Source organism: Chionomys nivalis, chromosome 1 (genome assembly GCF_950005125.1).
Source record: "Chionomys nivalis chromosome 1, mChiNiv1.1, whole genome shotgun sequence".
Taxonomy (NCBI): Eukaryota; Metazoa; Chordata; class Mammalia; order Rodentia; family Cricetidae; genus Chionomys; species Chionomys nivalis.
The window spans coordinates 130,848,965-130,872,081 of NC_080086.1; the positions used below are offsets into that span (position 1 = coordinate 130,848,965).

General features: G+C 41.7%; 1 protein-coding gene across 7 annotated transcripts in view; it reads right to left on the bottom strand.

Moving 5' to 3' along the window:
* Nucleotides 1-23,117, bottom strand: part of Ltbp1 (latent transforming growth factor beta binding protein 1) — a 390,073-nt gene that overhangs the window by 59,939 nt on the left and 307,017 nt on the right. For all 7 annotated transcript variants that reach the window (XM_057775307.1, XM_057775298.1, XM_057775281.1 and 4 more), the window contains 4 exons: nucleotides 19,052-19,174; nucleotides 16,812-16,934; nucleotides 9,810-9,932; nucleotides 3,198-3,323 (listed from right to left, as the gene is read on the bottom strand). In XM_057775307.1, coding sequence (XP_057631290.1) covers nucleotides 3,198-3,323; nucleotides 9,810-9,932; nucleotides 16,812-16,934; nucleotides 19,052-19,174 — 495 coding nt within the window. The remainder of the gene's footprint in view (nucleotides 1-3,197; nucleotides 3,324-9,809; nucleotides 9,933-16,811; nucleotides 16,935-19,051; nucleotides 19,175-23,117) is intronic.

Below are 23,117 nucleotides of genomic sequence, written 5' to 3' on the forward strand. Positions count from 1 at the left end.
CAACACAAATTCTCACTAAGCCCCGACATGCGACGGGTATGAAGCCGGAGGCAGAGTCATAGAGTCAGGGAGCCAGCGAGGCTTCTGCCCAGGGGTTCAGGAGAGTCCGATGGCTCCCAGTGTTTCTGCCTCCTTTTTGGGCACAGGCATTCTGCTAATGATGATGAAGCCATCCCCTGAGCTGGCTAGTGAACACCATGACAAAATATCATTTGTGTAAATTAAAATTTCACAATAAAAAGTAATTTAAAAAATTAAAGAGCAAAAAGAACTGGGAATTTTAAAGTAAATGGGTAGAGCAAAATGGGTTATAAGAGGGTGATGTAAGGAAAATAAGGAAATTCACCATCATTTTACCCACAACACAAGAGCTCTGGTTACACAGCGAGAAGAATGGAACAGAAGAAGACAAGCTGTAACCAAGAGACAGCACAGAAGGATAAGATGGCATCCATCTAAAGCGCCCTGTTAATCCGTGATTTCCTAACATCCAACTCTGGGATTTACAATGTATATGCACACGTACAAACATACAATATAATGTATATAATGCGATATGTATGTCACATTATATAGGGCATGCTACACCATGTAGTTATTTATCTATCCACAAAACACAATTATGTCATGTGATTCAAATATACATGAACAATGCATCCTACGGAATATGTCCCTGCTCAATCTTGATCTCCCCCTCCTGCGACATAGGCTCTGTATGGGCAAGAACTATCTTGTACCGTGGCTTCAGAGCAGCGGCTGTCACCATGTAGGCATCCAGTAGAACTTCAGTGAATGAATGACTAATAACTAATTATTTAGGAATCTTCTTCCCCGTCCCCACTCGAGCTTTGAATGACATTCGACCTTCTGCTCCCAGATACCACACACAGGTAAGGGAGATGAAGGCCTGGCGATGTCATCTTATCACAGAGGGGGCCAAGCCGCTTCAAACCATTTAAGACTGAAGATCTGCCTCTTGATTTAGTCATTACGCTGGACACTGACAGCTGTCCAAGATCTGGGGGGAGCAGGGAAGGGTCCCACATATTCTTTTGGCTATACTAAGCCCACTTCATTGTGCTCCTCCTATCTTGTCTACCCTGGTTGAAGCAAGTGTGTCACTGCCAGCAGTGACATGGCTTCAGCTGCTTAATCAGAGGCTCAGAAGGAAGTTGGTGAATGGACATGGACCAAGGGTGCCAACCACTTCTCAGCATTAATACAAACACTATGCACACTAGCTCCGTTGCCAAACCCTGATCACATGAGCTGGCTTTGTCCTACGCCACAGCCAAGGGTTGAATGAGGACAGCACTATTGCCATAAGTTTCAGACTTAATCCAACAAAAGAAAACTTGGACCAATTTAGTGTATTGGATTAATCCCTAAAAACAAAATCTTTACAGAACTTATTCAAGAAGAAAAATAACATGTTTAATAATCAGTTGTACTACCATACATCAGTGTAATATTCTAAAATTACCCTTTATTACTTGTAAACTGTCCAGACTGGGGAATATGGAGGTAGGGCCCAAGTATCAAAGAGAGCAGTCTACAAACACAGCAATTTACAAAGCATTAGACATTTTCTAAAAACACATTTTAAAAATCAGGCCCTTGCCAAGTAAATGACCAAGCAAATTAGAGTTGCAACCAAATTAGAGCGATTATGTAACTCCCAATTTGTAGAAATCAGTGTTTAAAAAGGTACAGGATGAAAGAAAAATTAGTCCATCTAAAAGGCAAATGCACACGAATCTGCTAGCCTTCGCTCTATTTGTCTGGAACAACAGCTTCGATGCACGGAGCGTCCGAGATGATCCATCCTTTTCAGAGCATCATGGTACAACCACCAGCTGTAGCAACTTGTACAACATCCCAGGGAAGGAAGACTTAACTGCCGGTGATTTAGAGTGGAGGGGAAAAAGTAAGCCTGCATCTTTCTGGAGACGTGGGGTTCTGCGAATTTGCCCTGTCAGTGTGAGGCAAGGCAGCACCCACCTCAGCGGGGGGAAGAAGCATGAGCTCACACAGTGTCTTCTCAAAAGGCTACAGTCGCGGGGCCCCAGACATAAACTTAACATAAAACATGAAGCACCAAAGCCCGAGCTCCTTGTAAATCTCCCATCGCCCACGTTACAATGCCGCCTTCCTCTGTTTCCCTACTTGGGATTCTTTCCAAACCCTGTGCTCTGGTTGCTCCAGCTCCACCCTGCACTATCTTTCTCCCGTCGCGGCCAAATCTGGTCTCCATGTTTTGTCTGCTCAGCAGGAGAACAATTTCAACAATCTCCGTTTTATAAGATCAGTTTATACCTCCCAATATAATAATTGGTTTCAGCTGAACCTAGATGCCGGTCCTCGGCTGGGTTCCACTGCTGAACTAGTAAGAGAGCAGACTCTTCTTGCAACAGGATTGTTTTTTTCAGAGCAAAGAATCGGGTACTCTTTAAGGCCTTGAATAGAACACTTAAAAGGTACTTCTCCAAAATACAGTCGAGTTTCAATAACTTAGATCTTAAAAAAAAATACAGTGGACTTACGATCACGGCAATCTTAGCTTCCTTTAAAAAAATATTCAGATGGCTTATTCTTCCATTTATCAGACTATAATATCATAAAGAGCATAAAAACTAGCAGCTATTGCTATGACTTGCAGACACGAAGAGACTGCAAACAGATATTGGTGCTATCTAAATGTCTTACAGTCTAATGGACCTTTGCGGGATCCTATACAAGGGGGAAAGGAAGGAAAGGGAGGAGCTTAGGGATGAGAAGAGGAGAGGTATAATTCCAGACACTCTCCTTCCCCAACACTACAGAGAAATCTAGCAGGACATTGCAGTTTATGAATAGAATAAGCAAGATAACATACACCCAGGATAATCGAAACACACACAAAAAAAATGTCATGGGATCCGCGCAGAAGCCCCAGCTACAGCTGGTTTCACTCATTAAAGTAGCTGGAGTATGGGACCTGCCTGTGGTTATTTTCACCACCACAGCCTTGGGTTATTCTACTTGTAAATGCCAGCAACTGCCAGGCTATGCTTTCCAGTACGGGTCACCTTGACATACAGAAGCCTTGAGTCATGAATTACAGATACCTTTTCACATCTTAGGGCCTTTCTGCCTGTTCAACAGAAAGCCATTCTCAACTCTCCCAGAGTTACAGGATTTCCTACAGGTTCTCTTACCTTGGCACGTGCGGCCATCTGCAGAGATGGAGAACCCTTGTTCGCAGGCACAGTGGAAAGAGCCCTGTGTGTTTAGACACTCCCCATGGGGACCGCAGAGCCCCGGCTGTGCACATTCATTAATGTCTGCAATGGAAAAGAGTTACAAATATTTGAAAAGAGATCTAGTTTGTCTTCCTCTAATACCAGTCACACAGTAGGGAAAACCTATTATTTATTATTTATTTATTTGTTTACATTTGGGACAAAAAGGCAGGGAATGTAGTCTCAAATGCTGATGGCAAAATATGGAGAAAGAATTAGCAAAAGCAGGTGTGTGGAAAAATCCTGCCATATAACTATTAATATTTGACCCCAAACCCCTGAACAGTGTGCTGTCTACTCCCCCTAGACTCTCAATATAGCTAGAGAGAGGTGCTGCTGGGGGCTGCAAAAAGATAAAATCTGGAAAACCTTTTCTTTTGGGGCCAAACCTTAGCACCTGTCCAATTCGAGACCACAAGACAAGTCCAACTGTCAGAAGGGCCAGAGGACTAGTGTGACCCCGATGGGCAGTGGCTATTCAACCATGGCAGCCTATACAAATACCATCTCCAATGTTTAATCCAGAATCAGCTTGCTTGAGACATATCAGAGCCTCGAGGAATATTAATAAACAACCTGAGAAACAGTTATCAATGAGAATGCTGTCTCTTCCCTCTCCTCCCTCCCTCCCTCTCTCTCCCTTTATCTCTCTCTTCCCCTTTCTTTCTCTCTCCCTTTTGCTCTCCCCCCTCTCTCAATCTCCCTCCCTCCTTCTTCCTCTTTCCCTCCCTCCTTCCCCCTCCCTTTCTCTGTCTCTCTCCCTTTCTCTCTCTTCCTCTATCTCCTTCTCTCTCTCTCTCTCTTTCTCTTTGTCTCTCTTTCTCTCTATCTCTGTCTCTCCCTTTCTCTTTCTCTCTCTCTCTCACACACACAGACAGCTACTCTATCAAACCTGCTTCTCCCTTTCCCAGGATGCGGAGTTCCTCAAGGCCAGACCAGGCATGCCTTGTGGATAGTACTTAAGCTCATAAATGCCACTCCATAATATCTGCTGAATATATTAGAAATAAATTCCAATCTCTACTTCCCTGAAAATGAGTAATGGAAACAAGAGGAAAAGAAGGCCAGAGAAGTTATGATTCGCATGATTTTGGGATGATGAGATTCGAGGGGGTGAAGGGTTTAATGTAATGCTTATCATACACCTAGAGGTCCAGAAGGAGCTGCTATTTATGGTTTGTAGCTGATGCTGTGGGCAAAAGGTGAGCATCTTAGGTTCTGTTTGTCTTTAAGCTACTTTTGCTTCCCAGGCCAGAGCGACAGAAGCACTCTCAGTACTGATAACGTGTGTTAGAAAGCAGAATGTTCCTTCAAACCATTTCTGATAGTGTTGGCTAATACTGCCTTCAATGAGAAAAGCACAGGGAAGCCAGAGACAGCTTCCCTAGTCGCAGTGGTACTGACACGTGCAGGGGCTCGTGCCCTGCATTGTCCTGCCTGGCTCACTTATCTGTGTCCCTCATGACTCTGTCCTGCTTGAGACGCTCAGGACGTGTAAACCATGAGTTCCTTCCCCTTCGCACTGTATATCATCGATGCCATAAGTATACACCATAAAATTTCTCGCTGTGTTACTACTCTACTAATGCAACAGTGATTGGTTTGGGTTTCTTTAGGTAATCAATGTCTGAAAAAAACTAATCACATGTCCTCAGCACTATCCAGGCAGGTTACTTTCTAACTTTTTGAAGTTCCTCAGGGTCTCTCTTGCCTTTTACTAAAGAGGTCCTCAATATTTCTTCTCAGAAGTTCATCTGTATTTCAGTTCGAATGGTTTCTGAATGGTCTCTGGAAGTGGATGAATAGAACAGACCCCTGACAAATATGAAGCTCACTGTGGAACAAGCAGGATGTATTTGTGGTTTAACAAAGTTCAGACCTGAGCTCTCCCTGGTGGATGCTAGAGCATGCGAGCTACAACCCCACTCTTTCCCTGACAAAGCTGCCACTTTGTGTGCATATGGGTCTTCTGGAGGCTCTTCGACCCGTCCCGCTAATCACAGGACTGCTAATCACAGTTGTAAGACAACGTCTAACAACTACTGACTTATCGCCTTGAGTTCTCCATCTCTCCGTAGCTATGCAACTTAGATTACTTGGCTTACCCACTGCTGAAACAAAGAAAGGAAACAACAGACCATCCAGAGGAACAGCCAGAAGAATAGAGACACACGCAGAATGGGAGACAATCTATTCAGCTATAGTTTACGCAGGGACTTCATACCTAGAATATGTAAAGAGCTTCAAAAATTAAACATGAAACAAACAATCTTCCAATCAATAAGTGGGCTAATGAACTGAATAGTCAATTCTCAAAGAGGAAACATGTATTTGGAAAAGGATTCCACACTTCTGTCCATGGGAAAAGTGCCAATTAGATTGCCTTGAGGTCCCATCTCGCTGTGTCAGACAGGCTGTCATCAAGAATACAAATAACAATGAACACTGCTGAGGAACCTTTATTCACTGCTCATGGAAGTGTAAGCTGATGCAGTCACTATGGAAACCAATCTGGAGATTTCTAAAATATTTAAAAACAGAACTATCATGTGACGCAGCTATACCTCTCCTGGGTATCTATCTACCCAATGGACTCAAATCAGTACACCACAGAGATACCTGCATATCATATTCGGATTTATTGCCACACTGTTCACAATGGCTAGGAAATGGAACAGCCTTGACATCCATCAATAGATGAATGGCTAAAAAATATGGTGTATATAAACACAATAGGAATTTATTCAGCCATAGAGAAAAATGAAATCATGGAATTTGCAGGGAAATGGATGGAACTGGAAATCGTTATGTTCAGAGAAATAAGTCAGACTCGGAAAGACAAACACAGCATGTTTTTCCTCATATGGGAACTCTAGACCTGAACTTGTGTGCATATGTACACATGTACATGTGGGGGTGTCAGCCATGAAACTAGAAAGGGGCCACGGGAGGGGTAAAGATCTTACAGGAGGAGGAGCAGGAAAATAAGCCTAATTGAAGGCATGTGACATGAAAGCAGAAGAGACACAACTGGGGGTGGGGGAGCAGGAAAGAGGGGGCCGAGGAGGCTAGGGAGGAAAGTAGGGACCCACAAGCACAAAGTATGTACAAAAATTCTACGATGAAACCCAACACTTTGTATGCTACCTTTAGAAGCCAACATAAAACGAAAAGAAAGTCAGTAGAAATCAGTTGTATTTCCCTCTTATCTTTCAAGGACATGCAGCTCATCTTCTACCTGCCTGTTTCTCAGTATGATTTCACAGTCTTGTTTTTTACAAAGCCTTTGCTTCTTCTATCTCTTCCCCACCTGCCAATAATCCATTACATGGGCAACATGAACCCTAACCTCCTTTTGGTCTTCAGTTCCCTTCTTCCCCTCCAACCCGGCACCTAGTATCACCTCCATGTGGTCAAGGAGCTCTGCCGGCCCGAGCGTTAATGTCAAACGCAAGCTCATCTGCCACGCTCCTCAGGGTCCCTAAGACTTTCTGCTGTTACTCTTTGGCTCCATAAAGCCCTTTAAAAGCTACCAAGACTTCGAAGTTTTATGTGGTAAACACCATACATAAAGTTTTTTTTTCTTTTCAAAGAAGTCATCGGCTAGCAAGGCACTGTCTAAAAAGTTTGATGACAGGAACTGCGGGCACAATCCCAGACTTTCTTCCAGGAAACTGCTGAAAAAGAACAGCACGAGGAATTGAAGCTGGAGAAACATGTGCGTTCAATTTGGATTGTACTTATTGAAGCATTCATTTCTGAGCTATGCTGCTAGTAACTCCGAGCCGAAAGCCAGACTATATTTAAGTTGGATTTCTTTCACGGGTCCGGAATGCCATAGAAATTCACAGTCTGGCATGCGTAAGCCAAAACGTGAAACTGAAGTGTGTTCTGAATCTCTAGCGAACCCTGCCACATTCCTGAAGAGACTATTAACATGGAATTTCCATACCATCTGCACATCACCATTAGTTTGGGGGGACAAAGAGAAATCTTAAGCACACTTGTGACTGAAGATGTCTTGACTTCAGCACACTCGGCAAGGCTGCCAAAGTTTATGCCTCTCGCATAGTTTCTCAACAGTGGTCCCTGGGTAGTAACATTATCATCCATTACACTTTCAGCGTCAGGACGGACTCTGAAACCCGTACCTCTCAACAGAGCCCTGACATGATCGTGGGATTACAGAAGCGTGGGCGGAGTAAATGATCGCAAAGCCGCCTCCAGCAAAGGCAGAAGAGATCACTCAAGGGAGGTGAGTTTGCAAACAGCCTACTAGGAGGAAATGAGCAATGCCACAGATTCTTACATATGCCTTAAACTACACATAGGACCTGCTTCAGAAATGCCAGTGAGAAGGCACTTGCTACCAAACCTGATGACCTGAGCTGGATCCCTGGGTCTCGTGTGGAGGATGAAGAGAACTGACTTTTGCAAGTTGTCTTCTGACCTCCATGTGTGGGCACATATACACACACAAACACATGTGCACGCATACACACACACACACACGAGAAATGCTTATCACATATCTGAACTCAAATTTTTCAAGTTGACACATCCATTTATCCGGAGAAAAGAATGCGACCCAGAACAAAGGCAATTTACTAGCGACTGACAGTCATTAACCACCATGGTTTTGGAGAAGTGACATCTTGGATCTCAAACCACAGACAGGAACTTTATGTATTGAGAGAACATGGTGCAATTAATGCGTCAGATGACTGAGTGAGTTCTGGGGGATCTGACGCTAGAAGTTAAATGAGAAAATGTTCAGTATGAGTTCTTGGGCCATTTGTACTGAGACCGGGTTTCGCCTCTATTTAGCCAAAAGAAATTAGAAAGAAAATATCACTTTTCAGCCAAAAATCCTATAATAAAGATCAGGATTCAAATTTCTTAGGTTTTTGAGTTTTTTTTCAATCTCCTGGCATTTTTATATAAATCAAGATTAATTTTGTTTAAAGTACTAAAATGGAAATATTTTGACAGAAACATACAATTCAAATGTTCCTTCTCTACAGCATCAAGTCTGAGCACATTTAATTTCTACACTGGAAAACTTAAAAACCCAGCTTCACTTATTGCATTATGAAAGTAAAGAAACACCTAATATCAAATGAAGTACATGGAGGATATTTAAGATTTGGGCAGACCAATGAGGGAATGGATTCTAAAAGACCTTGAGTCAAAGGTCCACAGCTTTCACAACTCAGTGACACATGGGGGAAATGGCTTGTGACATACAAATAATGCATTATATTACTGTTGTACCATATCTCAGACAGAAGGCACCCTCTTTGCCAAGGGCATGGGCTATCTGGAACATACCAGAGGAAAGATCATTTGTGGCAATCAACAGTAACAACAACAATAAGAATATTCATATATGTTATCTTATTGATTAGTATTTTGAATATTATGCACAATTCTATAATGGCAGAGGACTATAAAACACTTATTCATGTATCAGAAATAAACATACATTAAATATAAATATAAGTATACATTTTCAGTGGGAAAAATAGGCATAAACCTGTTAGTCATTCACCATTTTTTTCATGCATGCATGCATTCATTCATTCTTTTTCCCTCCCCCAAGGCCCTGATCTCAAGGCATCTCCCATACTAGGCAAGTTTTGTACCACGAAGCAATGTCACCAGTACCATGCACTTAAGACTAGTAAGTGCAGTGATAAGTGGAATTCATAAGTGCAGCCATAAAGTATTGGACACAGAAGCTACCACAAACGCAAAGAAAAAGGTCAATTATGTTTTCCTGTAGAAAAATCATTTAACATCATTGTCTCCTTTGATTACAGGTTCAAATCTCAGCTCCTTACTAGCGAGGAAGGAACATGCTCATTAGCTTCTCTGAGTCTCAGATATTCACACACAAGTGGTCTCTAGGGAACGCTACCTTGTATACCTGCCGTAAACATTGAAACCAACAGGGAGTGCTCGTTTTAAGTTACTGTGATGGACATATTCATACTTGTGTTGTATTAATGTGTCATTATTTGCATCCTGGGCCAACAGTATTGTTGTTTGGGAGAAAAAAAACATTGATAAGCACTTTGAAAAATATAAATTCCTGCTTTTCCTTATCTTAACCCAATCATCAATGAGGCTTATTTTTTTTTTTTTGAAGAGAGAAAGAAATAGCTGGTACTGAACTAAAATAGGCATTATAAAAAGACAAATATTATCTCTGAGGCAAAATGAAATACATTCCTGATAGCCACAAACAAGCTAAACAATCATTTTTAATTAAGTAGCCCTAAGGGAAAGCAAAGCGCAAGCAACATCAGACTCTTATAGAGTGAGAATGTGGTTTATGACACATGCAAGCTTTGTCTAATACAGTGTGGTCCAAAGCAAGACAACCCCATGCATGATGTAGACCTTAGAAACACACTTTCATCATGCAAAATGCCATCAATTATGACGAATAAAGCAAGCCTATTGTCAGGAAGCACCGCAGAACTGAAGAAGTATGTATGCAGTAAAAAGGAAAGAGAGTCATACCTTGACACCCTTTATTGTCATTCAGCTGGAATCCATCTGGACACGTGCAGTCATAGGACCCCGCAGTATTGATGCAGTCTCCTCCCTGACAGACACTACTGTCTTCTAGGCATTCGTTGATGTCTGCAAGGCAATGTGGAAGTTAGGACTAAGCAAACAATATAAGGAAGATTATGCATGTAATGCCTTATCAGCATCCTGTGTCAAGTGTGTTGTTTGGGAGAATAAATGTTGATAAGCACTTTGAAAAATATGTATTCCTGCTCTTCCTTATTTTAACTAAATCATTAATAAGGTTTTTTGGAAGAGAGAAAGAAATGGTAGGCACTGAACACACATACAAAATCACATAAACATGATAAACATGCATTGTGTTTTCAGTACATGATTTCAAATGGATGGTAGGGTTTATTTTTAATGAAACATTTTGGAATAATTTTATCTTAATTGTCATTTTGTTATTTTAATGAGGGTCTAATTTGTTATGTTGCCCATTCTGAAACTGTTGATCTTCCTGTCTCAGCCCCCTGAGTGCAAATGCCATCTAGAAAGATTTTAGTTTTGAATAAACAAAGAAATTATATGTTTGAGACGGTGTCTCACTTTGTAGCCTGGATTAGCCTGGAGTTCACAGTCTTCATGCTTCAGACTCCTGAGTAAGGCATGGAAGTTCTAAACATCAAATATAATTAATTTGGAGAGGAAGAGTCACAATTTTTTATTAAATAATAACTTACATGTTTGTGTTCTTCATAATAATAGAGAATACTTTTTTTTAAAAGCACATGTTGCTAAGTTTATCTTAAGCACCCTTAAGCTCCTTGATCTATGTATAAGATCCGGTTTGAAAGTGTTTGGCAAGAGTCCCCCACCAAAGAGAAATGCTGTTAAAACCAGAACTCCAAATGCCATTGTATTAATAAAAATAAACATGTAAGTCATTAAACTGTGTTATAGATTACCCCAATTAACATAAGAATCATTACAGAATACAATTACCTGATAAAAGAATGTTGCTAAATTTAGAGGCACTATGAATTTAGAGAAAAGATACAAAGATCAACAAAGGTCTCCCTAACAGAAAGAACTGACTTAATGTCTTGGCGGTAGAATGTGAATGGGGGAATCTTTGCTCATGGAAGCAACTGGAGCAGAATCCTCGTTAAGCGCTAGCAACGCCCCTAAACAGACTGCCTAGATTTTTAGCAACTACATATAAAGCATATGTCCAACTGTAAGTGTTCCACAGCCAATCAACCCCGAGTTCTGACCATGATGATGTGAGACAGTCTCCGTGATGCAGAGGCTCACATCAGGCAGATGTTTCTGGGGCTGTTTATTGCCACAGCGTCTCCTAGCCAGAGTTCATTACTCCTAACACACCCCCAAGCCCTTCCTCTGGTATGTCTGCGCAGGGCTTAAATAATTAGTGTTCAAGAAAACCAAGGAAAAATCCTCCCTTTGTCTCCTTGGAAGTTGGCTCTCACGGCATTTCTTGCAAGTAATTCTGATGGCTGCTGATGCAAAGCAGAATTTCAAGGAGGGGTGAATATAGGAAGTGATACGGTCTCCCCATATTCCCCGCTGTTTCGTTCAAGGATGAGGACACTGGAGTAAAGTTTCCTCATTGAGCCAAATGAACTAACTAAGGGGCGGCTATACAGAAGGGAGAAGGGAGGCTGATTGTCTCACCTCGTCAAGATAAAGTTATGATGGGTGTGTGTTCACCCACACTGGCAATGTTCCAAGCATGGCTACTAAAAAACACAAAAGTATGTGACGTGCCATTTCAATGCAACTGCATTGTTGCTTTTTAAAAAATGCCTTTCCCCATCATCTATCTTCTATGAAGTATAACTTACAATAAATACAGCTCTTTTGAGAGTCTAGCTCAATGCACCGGAACATTGACATACACACTGTACAACCACCGCCACAGTGCCGGTACTGGCATTCCCCCCCCCCACCCCCAAGCAGGATCCCTCTTGCGTCTCTTGCATGCTCAGTTCACAGTGTTTCTGACACTCATCCAAAATGCTGATTGTATCAAAAACTTACTCTTCTTTGCCAAGTAGTATTTCATTATACAAATACAAGTCTGTTTGCCCCTTCAGTTTTTAATAAATACTTGGAGTGCTGCCATTTTGTCTACCTCAAACAAACATGCATGTCTTCATGTAAACACGTGCTTTCATATTCTTTGGGTAAACTACTGGGATTTACAATAGCTGAATCCTAGAGCAGATGTTTAATGTTTTTAGAAATTGCTTCCTAAAATGGCTGTATCGTTTCACACTCTAGTTTCCTCCTGGAAGAGACATTCTATTTTTCTATATGTATTTGGCTAACTCCACAGCTGTTCCAGTGGGTAAAGAGCTGATTTCCTTTCTTTGTTCCTTAGGAAAAGAAGGTACCAAAGTGAGATGAAACTTATTTGATCATTAGCATTAAATTAAAAAAGGAAAATCTCAACTTGAAAATGAGTCAAATCTAGAGAATGCAAAATTCAGCAAGAAATACCATCAGGACAAAGAAGCCTGTAAGCAGGAATATTTAATAGTCTTATTTTCATTCATATCTCAAAATCTGAGAGAAAATAGCAATGTTTTAAGTGTTTATATAGTAATGTATGGATTTAAAAACTCTTCCTTATGATGTAATCAAGTTTAATATGTATTTTTATTCATGTTTGCGATCTCTGCAACAACCTTGCAAAAACCAAATCAGAGTGAGAACTATGCACAGTGGCACACTCTTGACAGCCCACTCTGGAAGCTAAGGCAGGAGCATGACAAATTTGAGGGCTGCGTGTGTTGCAGAGTGAGCTCGATGCCAGCTTGGGCTAACAATGAGATCCTGTCTCCTTCGAAGACAATGAAAGAACTGCTTGAGCATCAAAAGTGCTCCGTGTGGGATTGTCTCCCACGGGGTGGTGTGAACAGTCTTCCTAGGAATTAAGGAGAGTGTTTCCCAGAAAATGACAGTGCAATCTTGTCACTTTCCCCATCACCTCTGCATTATTAAATAGCACGGTCCATTTTGGTCTTCTTGGCCTGGCGGTCATGTTTGGCCACAGTCTGAAATTCTCTCCTCCCCTTGAAGCTTTTTCTTTGCTTGGGGTCCAGTTCTCCCCATCACACGTCACTTCCTCGGGTCCTCTGCTTGTCCCTACCCGTTTATTCATTTCTACATGGTGGAAGGTCTAGGAGCTCTTCTCTCTTCCAGCAGCACTTCCTATTGAGTGATCCCACTCAACCTCATGGCTTTAAACATGTGTGCTGATGGCTCACAGCCCAGGGCTCACCCCTCCATTCTAGATAGCTAGCATTGGACTTACTTGCTATTCATACTTGAACAATCACTCTGGGAAGGAAAACCAAACATGTCATGTGGAAATCCTAATCTCCACAGAGTCTGCTCCTTTGGGGCTTCAACACCTGCTATTACTTTGAATGCAGTGTTCTTCTCATCAATATTCACAAGTCAGTGACTTAAGGAAACCGCTATTTCCCGTATTTAAAATGGTCCCCCACACGGAACCCCACACGGATCCCATTTTATAAGTTATCGCCATTTAACAAGCTATGCTTTTACTGACTTATCACACCTATTGTTAACTTCCGTACTGGAATGAAGGTAATTCCAGAAGGGCAGGAAATATATATGCCCAGCTTTTATATGTGGCCTGTACCTCCAACACAGGCTCCTACAAATTCAGTACTACATGAATGTGATAAGCAAATATGTAAGTGAATGATTCTGACCTGAAAAGAAAAATGACTTCTCACTGTCTTTTGTTTGTTTGCATTTTTGTTGTTTCAACCACAAAGAAATAAGGGCCTCAGAATGACAGGTACCAAGTCATTTTCTGAGACTCCACGGAGCTCTACGGAGAACAACCCCAGGAAAATTGGGGGACAGGATCCGGTAGGTTTGAGATTAAGTTAGAGCCTAGCAGGTTGGAGGCAGAGCCTTTTGTATGCTGAAGGACCTGAGATCTCTAAGAAATGGGACAAAGAGGTCACCAGCATCATGCTGACACTTTGTTTCTGCCTTTCAGCAGAGGCTGGTGGGTCTGCGGGAAAGCAGTGCACGAAGGTCAGCTCTTCACTGAACTTGGGAAAAAATTGCGCATGTAAATATAAAGTCTAACAAGAAGGATGGTTCTTCCTCCCACAGCTGTGAGAGGTATGTGAACATTCATAGACAGTTAATTATGGCAAAATACATTCCACTGGTAAGGGCCGGAAACAGGACTAGGTGGGAATTAGCAGGCTGAGTGCTAATGTGGTTTCAAAGGGAGTTCTGAGTTAGCTGGATGGACTCCAGTCCTATTTATAACCTAACACTGGGGAAATTAATTCTGACTTTAAGAGAAATGAGCTTCATTACACATCCAAAGGAAATTTTCATGGGGAACATAATTATATCTTATAAACATATATATTAATAATAAAGAATAAGTTGGCTAAAGGTTTTTGTTTGGCTTGTCATGCAATGAATGTTTTTAGAATAAAAACATTTTAGGGCCTTCTGATGACATACCTACATGTTTTTTTTTTTTTTTTTTTTTTTTGAAAAGCCAGAATAAAAGAATATACTCTCTGCAGGGCAGTGGTGGTGCACACCTTTAATCCCAGCACTTGGGAGGTAGAGACAGGTGGATCTCTGTGAGTATGAGGCCAGCCTGGACTACAAAGTGCATTCCATAATAGCCTGGGATACACAGAGAAAACCTGTCTCAAAAAAAAACAAAAACAAAAACAACAAAAAAATAACCCTGTCCCCAAAAGAATATGCTCTCTGGTGAATACTGTCAAAATTTCAGGCATGGTTGGAGCTGGAGAGATGGATCAGTGGTTAAGCTCTTCCAGAGGACCTGAGTTGGATTCCCATAACAGTGTGTAAGTCCAGTCCCAGGAGATCTGACACCCTCTTCTGGCTTCCATCAGCACTGCACACACATGGTGCACAGACATATATACAGACAAAACACTATATATATATATATATATATATATGATGACCTCTTGGCATGGCCAATAATGGTGGTCATCATCAATGATGATGGTTGACGAGTCAATGATGATTGGTTTAGGGTTCCCACATGTTCCTATTGGCCTTGCTACTGACTGACTTCCTAAGAGCATCTTCCATAGCACACAGCTCCCTCCATCACAACTGTCCCTTCTTCCAATGATGTCATCATGTCGAACCTTTAACCTATTTATTGGAGTTCCCCAAATACAGTTTTCGGGTATCATCTGTTTCAGAACTTGTTTGAATACTTGTCTATTTTTGAGTAGAAATACTAGTGATAGCATTTTGCCCAGGTTATTAACCTTGAGAAATATTACTATCCTCGGATAAAATCCTAGAAGCTGACTTACTGGTACACAGACAATACGCATTTTTAAAGCCTTTGAAATTAGACTCAAATTGTACCTTAAGAGGACCGAGTTATTTTCTGCTCCTAGAAGCAGCAGAGACAGGTGTTCAGCCTCTTTGAGAATACTTGTGCCAAGCTGTCTTATAAAAATGCAGCATGCTGTAATTCACAATGGCTCTTCCCCAGCTAATGGAGCTAGGAGTGAAAAGAATGTTGAACCATTAAATGCTCTGCCAGGAGGTGATTCTTGAAAATGGTTGTGGTGGTTTAAATAAGAATGGTCTCCATAGGCTCACATAGTTGAATGCTTGGTCATCAGGGAGTGGCAATACTTGAGAGAGATTAGGAGGCTTGGCCTTGCTGGAGTAGCTGTGCCACTCAGAATAGACTCTGGGGTTTTAAAGGCCCAAACCAGTCCCAGGGTTTCTCTTCTTGCTGCCTGTGGAACCAGATGTAGAACTCTCGGTGTTGTTTCTCCAGCATCATATCTGCCTGTTAGCCACTGTACAACTCACCATAATGACAGTGGACTAAATATCCGAAACTGTAAACACATCCCAGTTAAATGCTTTCTTTTGTAAGAGCTACTCATGGGGTCTCTTCACAGCAACAGGACACTAAGACAGTGGCAGAGCAGGGGCCCTGTGATGGTTTGTCTTTGTAATCCCCCACTTAGGCTCTTAGGTTTGAACACGTGTTCTCTAGCAGGTGGTGGTGTTATTGGAGGCTGTGGACTGTAAGGAGCCTTTAGAGAAATGGAGTAAACAGCCACTAGGGCATGAGTCCAACTCTGCTCCTGTTCTGTCTCTGCCTATCCATCCGCCAGCATCTGAGCAGTTTTCCCTCCTACTGCTTCAGCCTCAAACAGCTCTGGCTGCCACGCCTTCCCCATCATGGCGGACTGTACATTCAAACTATGAACCAAAATAAATCCTTCCGCCCTCAGATTTCCTCTTGTCTGCTATTTTGATTGCAGCCAAGAGAAAATTAACATCACCCCTCACATGTGGGACACAGTCCAGACGTTCATGAGTGATTTCACAACTGACAGCTTACACATGCACCAAACAGGTAGGGAAGCTGGAAATAACGTTCCTTGGATGGGCCCTGAACACACAGACTGTTCATGAGGGATGAGGTGATGGTGAGAGCGAGCTAAAGAACATGTCAGGAGAAAATACTCTTGTGTACGAGCTGGCCAGGCGCCCGGAATACCTCATACAGTCTCTAAGCCACAGCCAACTGCCCAGTGCTGGACGTGTGTGCTACCTTGTAGAAGTGTTCCATACAGAAAGACTCAGCTCTTTAAAGCCCTCAGCTGGTGTGGAAAATTAAGCTGCGTTAGTTGTTTGGGCCATTTGGAAGACAGTTTTGTACAAAAGGTGTAGTTCAGAACCATGCACCCAGTGTAAGCCATCCATCACTGGTACACAGAAAATTGGCAGTCTCCCCTCTCTTTTGTCTCTTCACGCGACAGTGGAAGGAAACCCTTTTCAGGGAGCTAACCCTCCATTCCAAAGGCAAAGGTTGAGCTCCTACACGGCAGGTGGGAAGACTCCAGATTGACTCGGATTGTAACATGTTCTGGTCCTGAGGCAGGGCCAGGTGCTCACCTTCACAGTGGTCGCCCAGCGCAGACGCTCTGTAACCCTGGTTGCACACACACTGGAAGGAGCCCTCTGTGTTCCTGCACTGCCCATGAGAGCAGAGGTGATGGTGTTGGCATTCGTCAATATCTGTGAGCAAAATAGTACGGAGAGACTAGAGTCCATCATTTGTATCAGAGAAGATACAGCGATTTCTGGTTTATAATTGAGTAAGATCTTTCATTAAGTGATGTATGCTAAGCCGAAGAAAAAGGTAACCACAACAGGGAAAATTCTAACAAACTTAAAAATGTAAACCATCTGTATGCACGAGTTTCACTATGTGAATATGGGTAGCAAAGAATCTGCTGTCATTTATGAATCCCATTTTGATACATTTAATTTTAACACTTGTGAAAGCACACAGGCTTAAAAAAGCCTAAAACAAAGGTCCTCAAATCACACAGGACAAACTTGGCTTACTACTAATTAGTATAAATAAAATTTTATTTAAAACCACGTTACATAGCGGACAATAAGGACTGCTGAGAAGTCAAGAACAATGGCACTGGGTTTTGATCCTACTGCACGTACTGGCTTTGTGGGAGCCTAGGCAGTTTGGATCCTCACCTTACTAGACCTGGAAGGAGGTGGGAGGTCCTTGGAACCCTGACTGCTCTTCGGGCTGGTAAGGGAAGGGGACTTGATTGGGGGAGGGGGAGGGAAATAGGAGGCGGTGGCGGTGAGGAGGCAAAAATCTTAAATAAATAAATAAATAAATAAATAAATAAATAAATAAATAAATAAATAATAAATAAATAAAACCATGCTATATATTCACTTATACTCTGGTCCATTGCAGAAAAGATTGGTCAACTTTGTCTTTAAATAGTGCGGCATGTGTATCTTTTCTTTGTCCTTTCTAAGTTCCCTACTGGGCTCTGAGCAACTGGGCTTCATCCATCCATCCATCCATCCATCCATCCATCCATCCATCCATCCATCCATCGTCATTTATTCTCTCTCACTCTAAAAATAGGACCATTCTGGCCAAATCTTCCCCTCCCCCTCATCTCGTTGGATACTCCACATTGTCACTCACTCGCTCCACCTGGAAACACACATCCTCAACTTGAGTATCATTTGCTTCAGTCACATGACCCTGAGCTCAGGCATTCACCTGTCATGTGCTGCATCCACACATGGTGGCACAAATGTCCTGCATGAATCCAAATACTTCACCCTCATGGTTACACTGTAATAACAGACTTCCTGGAGGAAGAAGTTATATTTACCACATTCTTTAGGATGTTTCAGATAACACCTTGCTGTGGGGTTGGCACTCAGTTCACCCTACTTGTGGAAGGATTTATTTTTTTAACATTAGAAACCATTTCTCTTTTTCTGCCAGTGTTTCTATAAGGTGTAACACATGTAGCAGCTCCCACAAGGAATCTGGCTCATTTTTTTCTTACATTGTGTGTGGTAGTCATATCTTTGGTTAGACTGTCATAGCATTTGGCAACTAAAGTGGTTTTCCCTGCTGATAGTCTGCAGATAGGTGACTCTGACTATATCCTATTCATCACTGAATGGACCCTGGCAGGCTTTGCCAGAGGACCCTGAATGTGGGAGCCTGATGACATCATGTGCAGATCTTGTATCCACTCAACTGTAGGTAAATGGAGTTAGGGATTATAAAGGCACGCATATTAAGAGGGGTTCTAGAACAAGTTGTTTAACTTATCTGTGTACATGAATGTGCTTGTGCATATCTCAGGTTAGTTAGGCATTCGATGTTCTAGGAAGGGATGCCTGGGGAAGGGGACACTAGCAATGGCAGATGCTTCTGTGATCACCATCAGATACTCTTGCTTTTAGGATGCTGTCAGTAAATGGTTTTGCTTATGAAATAGTCTTCATCTCTGAGAATAAGGCACAAACTCTTTCAGTGTACCAAAATTGGCCAAAAGAAAACTGAAGTCTAAATATACACTGAAATTATTAGCATAATAACAGGCCAATATAATGACCTTCTAATTGTGGAATCACAGTACATAAAACCACAACATTAATTTAAATGCTTAAATGGAAGTTACTGTATGTAGTAAAGAGTTACAAAGACAGCAGTAATTTATCTTCTTAATACAATACTCAGCCACCAGTCGCCAATGTCATATTTTTCGATTTTATTGACTTGTCTGATTTTTGTAAAAGTAGGTTGTGCCACTTACCCTGGTCTCAGCAATTCCTGATGACACACCTACCTTCGCATTGGTCTTTAGCTGCTGACAGCTGATATCCCTGTCCACAGGTACACCGGAAGGAGCCATCAGTGTTTTTGCACTGCCCGTTCATGCATAGGTTCCCTTGCTGACATTCATCAACGTCTGTTAACATACACGAGGACAACTGGCTTTTAGAAAGAGACTCCCCCAGAGAAGAACATGGCAATCCCTCCAATGGTCACAAAACAATAGTACCAAAACCTTCATCAACCTAGTATGTTGACTTGTATAAGTTAAACGAGTACAAAAGCAACTTGCAGCTCCCACTATCTCATCGAAACACTTTGCATACAGCACAAGACAACGTAAGAGTTTAGAGTTAAAAATGGAAGGCAGAACGCAAAGCTCATGGTAACAGCTGCTAGATCCGGCGGGCCTGCTGCACTGTATGAAGGATAGAAACGAAACTATCTGGAACAAACAAATACAAATCCTGGCAGCTACAGAAGGCAGCAGAAGCATACACTTTCTCTATAATTTGAATTAGGGGGTCAAAGAGTTGTGCTAAGTACAACTGACCTACCTTTCCAAATAACACAGAAATAACTGTGAAAAATGGTACTAACGTGACAGATGATGACAAAGAAAGTGTCAGTGAGAATGCTGTCAGTGAGTCAGGCACATACCTGTAATCCCAGCTCTTGGAAAGGCTGAGGCAGGAGGGCCATGAATTTCATCTATATAGACACATAGTGAAACCTTGTCTCGTAAAAAATTCCAAACTAATATCACATGTTTTCCCTCTCTCTTTGTCTGTATATATGTATGCATATGTATATGCACATAAGGATGTATATTTAGGGCACAAATGTAAAGGTGGGAGCATCCGAGAGATCTGAAGGGAAGGGAAGGAAGAAGAAGAGAAGGGAATAAGAGGTAATAAGCTGTATGTGCCATGAAGCAGTAGAGAGCAGCGTTCTGGGGGAGAAGTAGAGAAAATGGAGTAGGGAAAGGGAGCGGAAGGTAAGAGTGAAATGTGGTAATAGCGTATGGAAATGTCACCATGAAATTACATAGTAGCCAAGCATCAATTGAAAGATAAAAACCTGGAAAAATAAACAAGCCTTGGCAAAAGATAGAGCAGCTGACGGAGAAAAACTGTAACATCCTAAAGAAACACTACCAAGCACTAGTGACCTTGGAAATGTTGTGGGTATGAAGTGACCGGAATGCAGCAAAGCAGGGCTTCCTTTGTGACGTAGTAGAAACAGGAATGGCTTCCACATGGCTCTGCTTGTCTACCGTAATGATTTATATTGCCTGTCAACTTCATGTGCTTGAGCATCACCTCAGTGACAAATCTATTAGCACATGTAGGAAGGACTTTCGAGATTAGGCTAATTGAGGTAGAAGGACTCACATTCTCATGTCAAACTGTAGAAAGGAGAAGGGAAGTAGTGCGGCAGCCTTCACTAACCCATCCCCGCCTCCTGACTGTGGATGCAGTATGGCCAGCTGTCTCAAGCACCTACCGTTGTGACTGCCCCATCGACCCCATCATGATGGACTGGACTCTAAAACTATGGGTGAAAATAAGCCCTTCCTCTCTCAGCAAGGCAGAAAGTAGCGAACACAGCTACCGTTTGGGTCTGTCCTAATTTGAGAATTCTGTCCTGCATTGGCCCAGCCTTAGTGCGTTCTGCTGGACAGCTAGCAATGTATAAACATTTATAATTATTAAAGCACGGTACAATTGTTCTTCACCAATTGCACCACAGGCCTCTGAGAATGGGGGAGGGCAACATATGCAAACTGTACTAACCTTCTCTCTGACTTAAACAGACGCATAAAGCAACTAAAGGAGCCAAGAAGAAGCCGCGCTCTATGATCAATGAACAACAAACAACTGTTGTTTGCCTCTAAAAAATGCCTTCATTAGAATGTGTCTGTAAGTGTTTACCAGCAATCCCCATCCACTGTACAGCCTTTTGCCTCTAGTATAATTGACAGTTTGTCTGTTTCCTGATCAAAGTTGGGTTTCTTAATCTCTAATGAGGTATTATTAATTCTCTGGCCCCTATCCTGAGAAAAGTAAGATGCCAAATTATTCCAAGTTTCCCCAAAATAACTTCCATATTATGAATAAAGTTAGGGTCCAATAGTTTGTTTCTTATTTTACTTTGTTATCCATTGTGCTTGCTCTCATTGATTAAAATCTTTTTATCTACTTCACTGATTATGTCAGTGGCTGGCTCCTTTTATTTATGAAGAAATCGTGTTTGTGCACAAAGACATTTAATCACGAAGCCAAATTCCATCCTTGGAATTATTTTGTGCCTTTCCAGAATCCTCAGTCTATCGGCATTAGGAAGGTTGTAGATGCTTCTCTACTTTGTATGAAAACACTTGAGGCATCAATGCACATACTGGGACCAACAATAGCTCTTACTGGATCTCACATCACATCTAACAGAATTTTTAGTGTTTTGGCATCGTTCTGACTTTCTCATAGATGATGGCAAATTAGATATTCCCACAGGAAGACATTTGCCAAGAAGACAGGCACTCCATTCCAAGTACCAACAAGGTGTGCCAGACATCACTTAGACTACTCATTTATGTTGGGAAGATTGCCCAAAGCCATTCATTCGAAGTCATGACACAGACACCTGGCATCTCAAGCCATGTCATTATTACAAAGTGTTCTCTATGTCTTTAAAATGACCAAAGGGAAAAGAGGCACCTAGTTTTAGAGATGATTTTTTTCTCTTTCCAATGAGGGACAGAATTATTGAAACAAAGGGAAAGTTTCTATTAAAATAGGCATTTAGGGCACATCTTACTTTTAACACATCTTACTGTGATAAGACCTGTCCAGAGGAAAAAATATAGATCGTTAGGGCATACAATGATATATATGTATATATACACATATAATGATATATGTATATATACACATATATACACTTGTTATCATGATAAAAGATAACTTTATATGTTATATATGCTATAATGTTAAGAGTAAGAAGCAGCAATGAGTTAAGACATTGAAGCACTGGATATACTCTTAGAGTCTCCAAACTGCCAACAGGACATTTAGTGAGGTGAAGACAAAGTAAACATTAGGGACCACCAATAAAGTAAAGTTGGTGGAGTTTCTGGGATATCAGAGAAGGAAGAAGTTTATGACTTTGGATGAGTCTAATAATGAAATATGTTCTTTAAGGGAAAAAAACTAAAGAAAAAGGCTTTGGTAGAGGAGTAATGCAGTTAGTTCATTGCAGGTGCCCAAAGCACAAAATAGGAATTTCCCTTTTTTCTATCCTAGACTCTTAGGGGGAGACTCAGAGTAGAGGGCAGGGTTGAAAGCTGAGCAAGGCCAATAGCCCTTCCCCAGCTCCTGTCTGTGCAGTGCCGTTTCTTCTCCCTGCTGTTTTCCTCCCCTTGTATCTAGTATCTATGACCAGGTTTAGACAACAACACCTCTTCAAGGCTTTCCCAGCACATAAGTAGACCGTGCTTCTTGAGTTTAACAAGGCTTTTCTCATTGCCTCTAATGTCACAAACACGACTGTCATTTCACTTTCTGCAAACACATCAACTCATTCTCCAAAAACCTCATCCACCTGGAATTAAAATATGCACTCTCCACATTGACCCTGTCAACCCTGTCAACTACTTACCATGATTAATCCCTTCTTCACATAAGGAAGGTGGCCCATAGTGAACTAATGCAGCCTACACAAAACAGTAGCTTATAGGTATAAAAGCCAAGATCTGGTAGATCTTTTCTTTTTAAAGTAGTTCTGGGAATGGACCCCAGGACTTTCTTACATTGTTAAACATGCACATGGACAGTGGTCTACAGCATCATCTATTCCCCTTTCAAAGAAAATCCTAAATCCTTGACTTTTTTTTTTTAATTTTACACATTTTCTCCTAGTCCTCTTCATTTTTTGGGGTCAACCTAGGGCTCTACTTTGTGTTTAGTTTTTTTAGTTCCAAGTCTGTTGTATGTCTTGGGGAGCAGAGGCCAGGATCCTGTACCATCCCCTTTTCTGTGTTATCTTTATCATGATCAGACTGGGCAGATAGAGATTTGTGA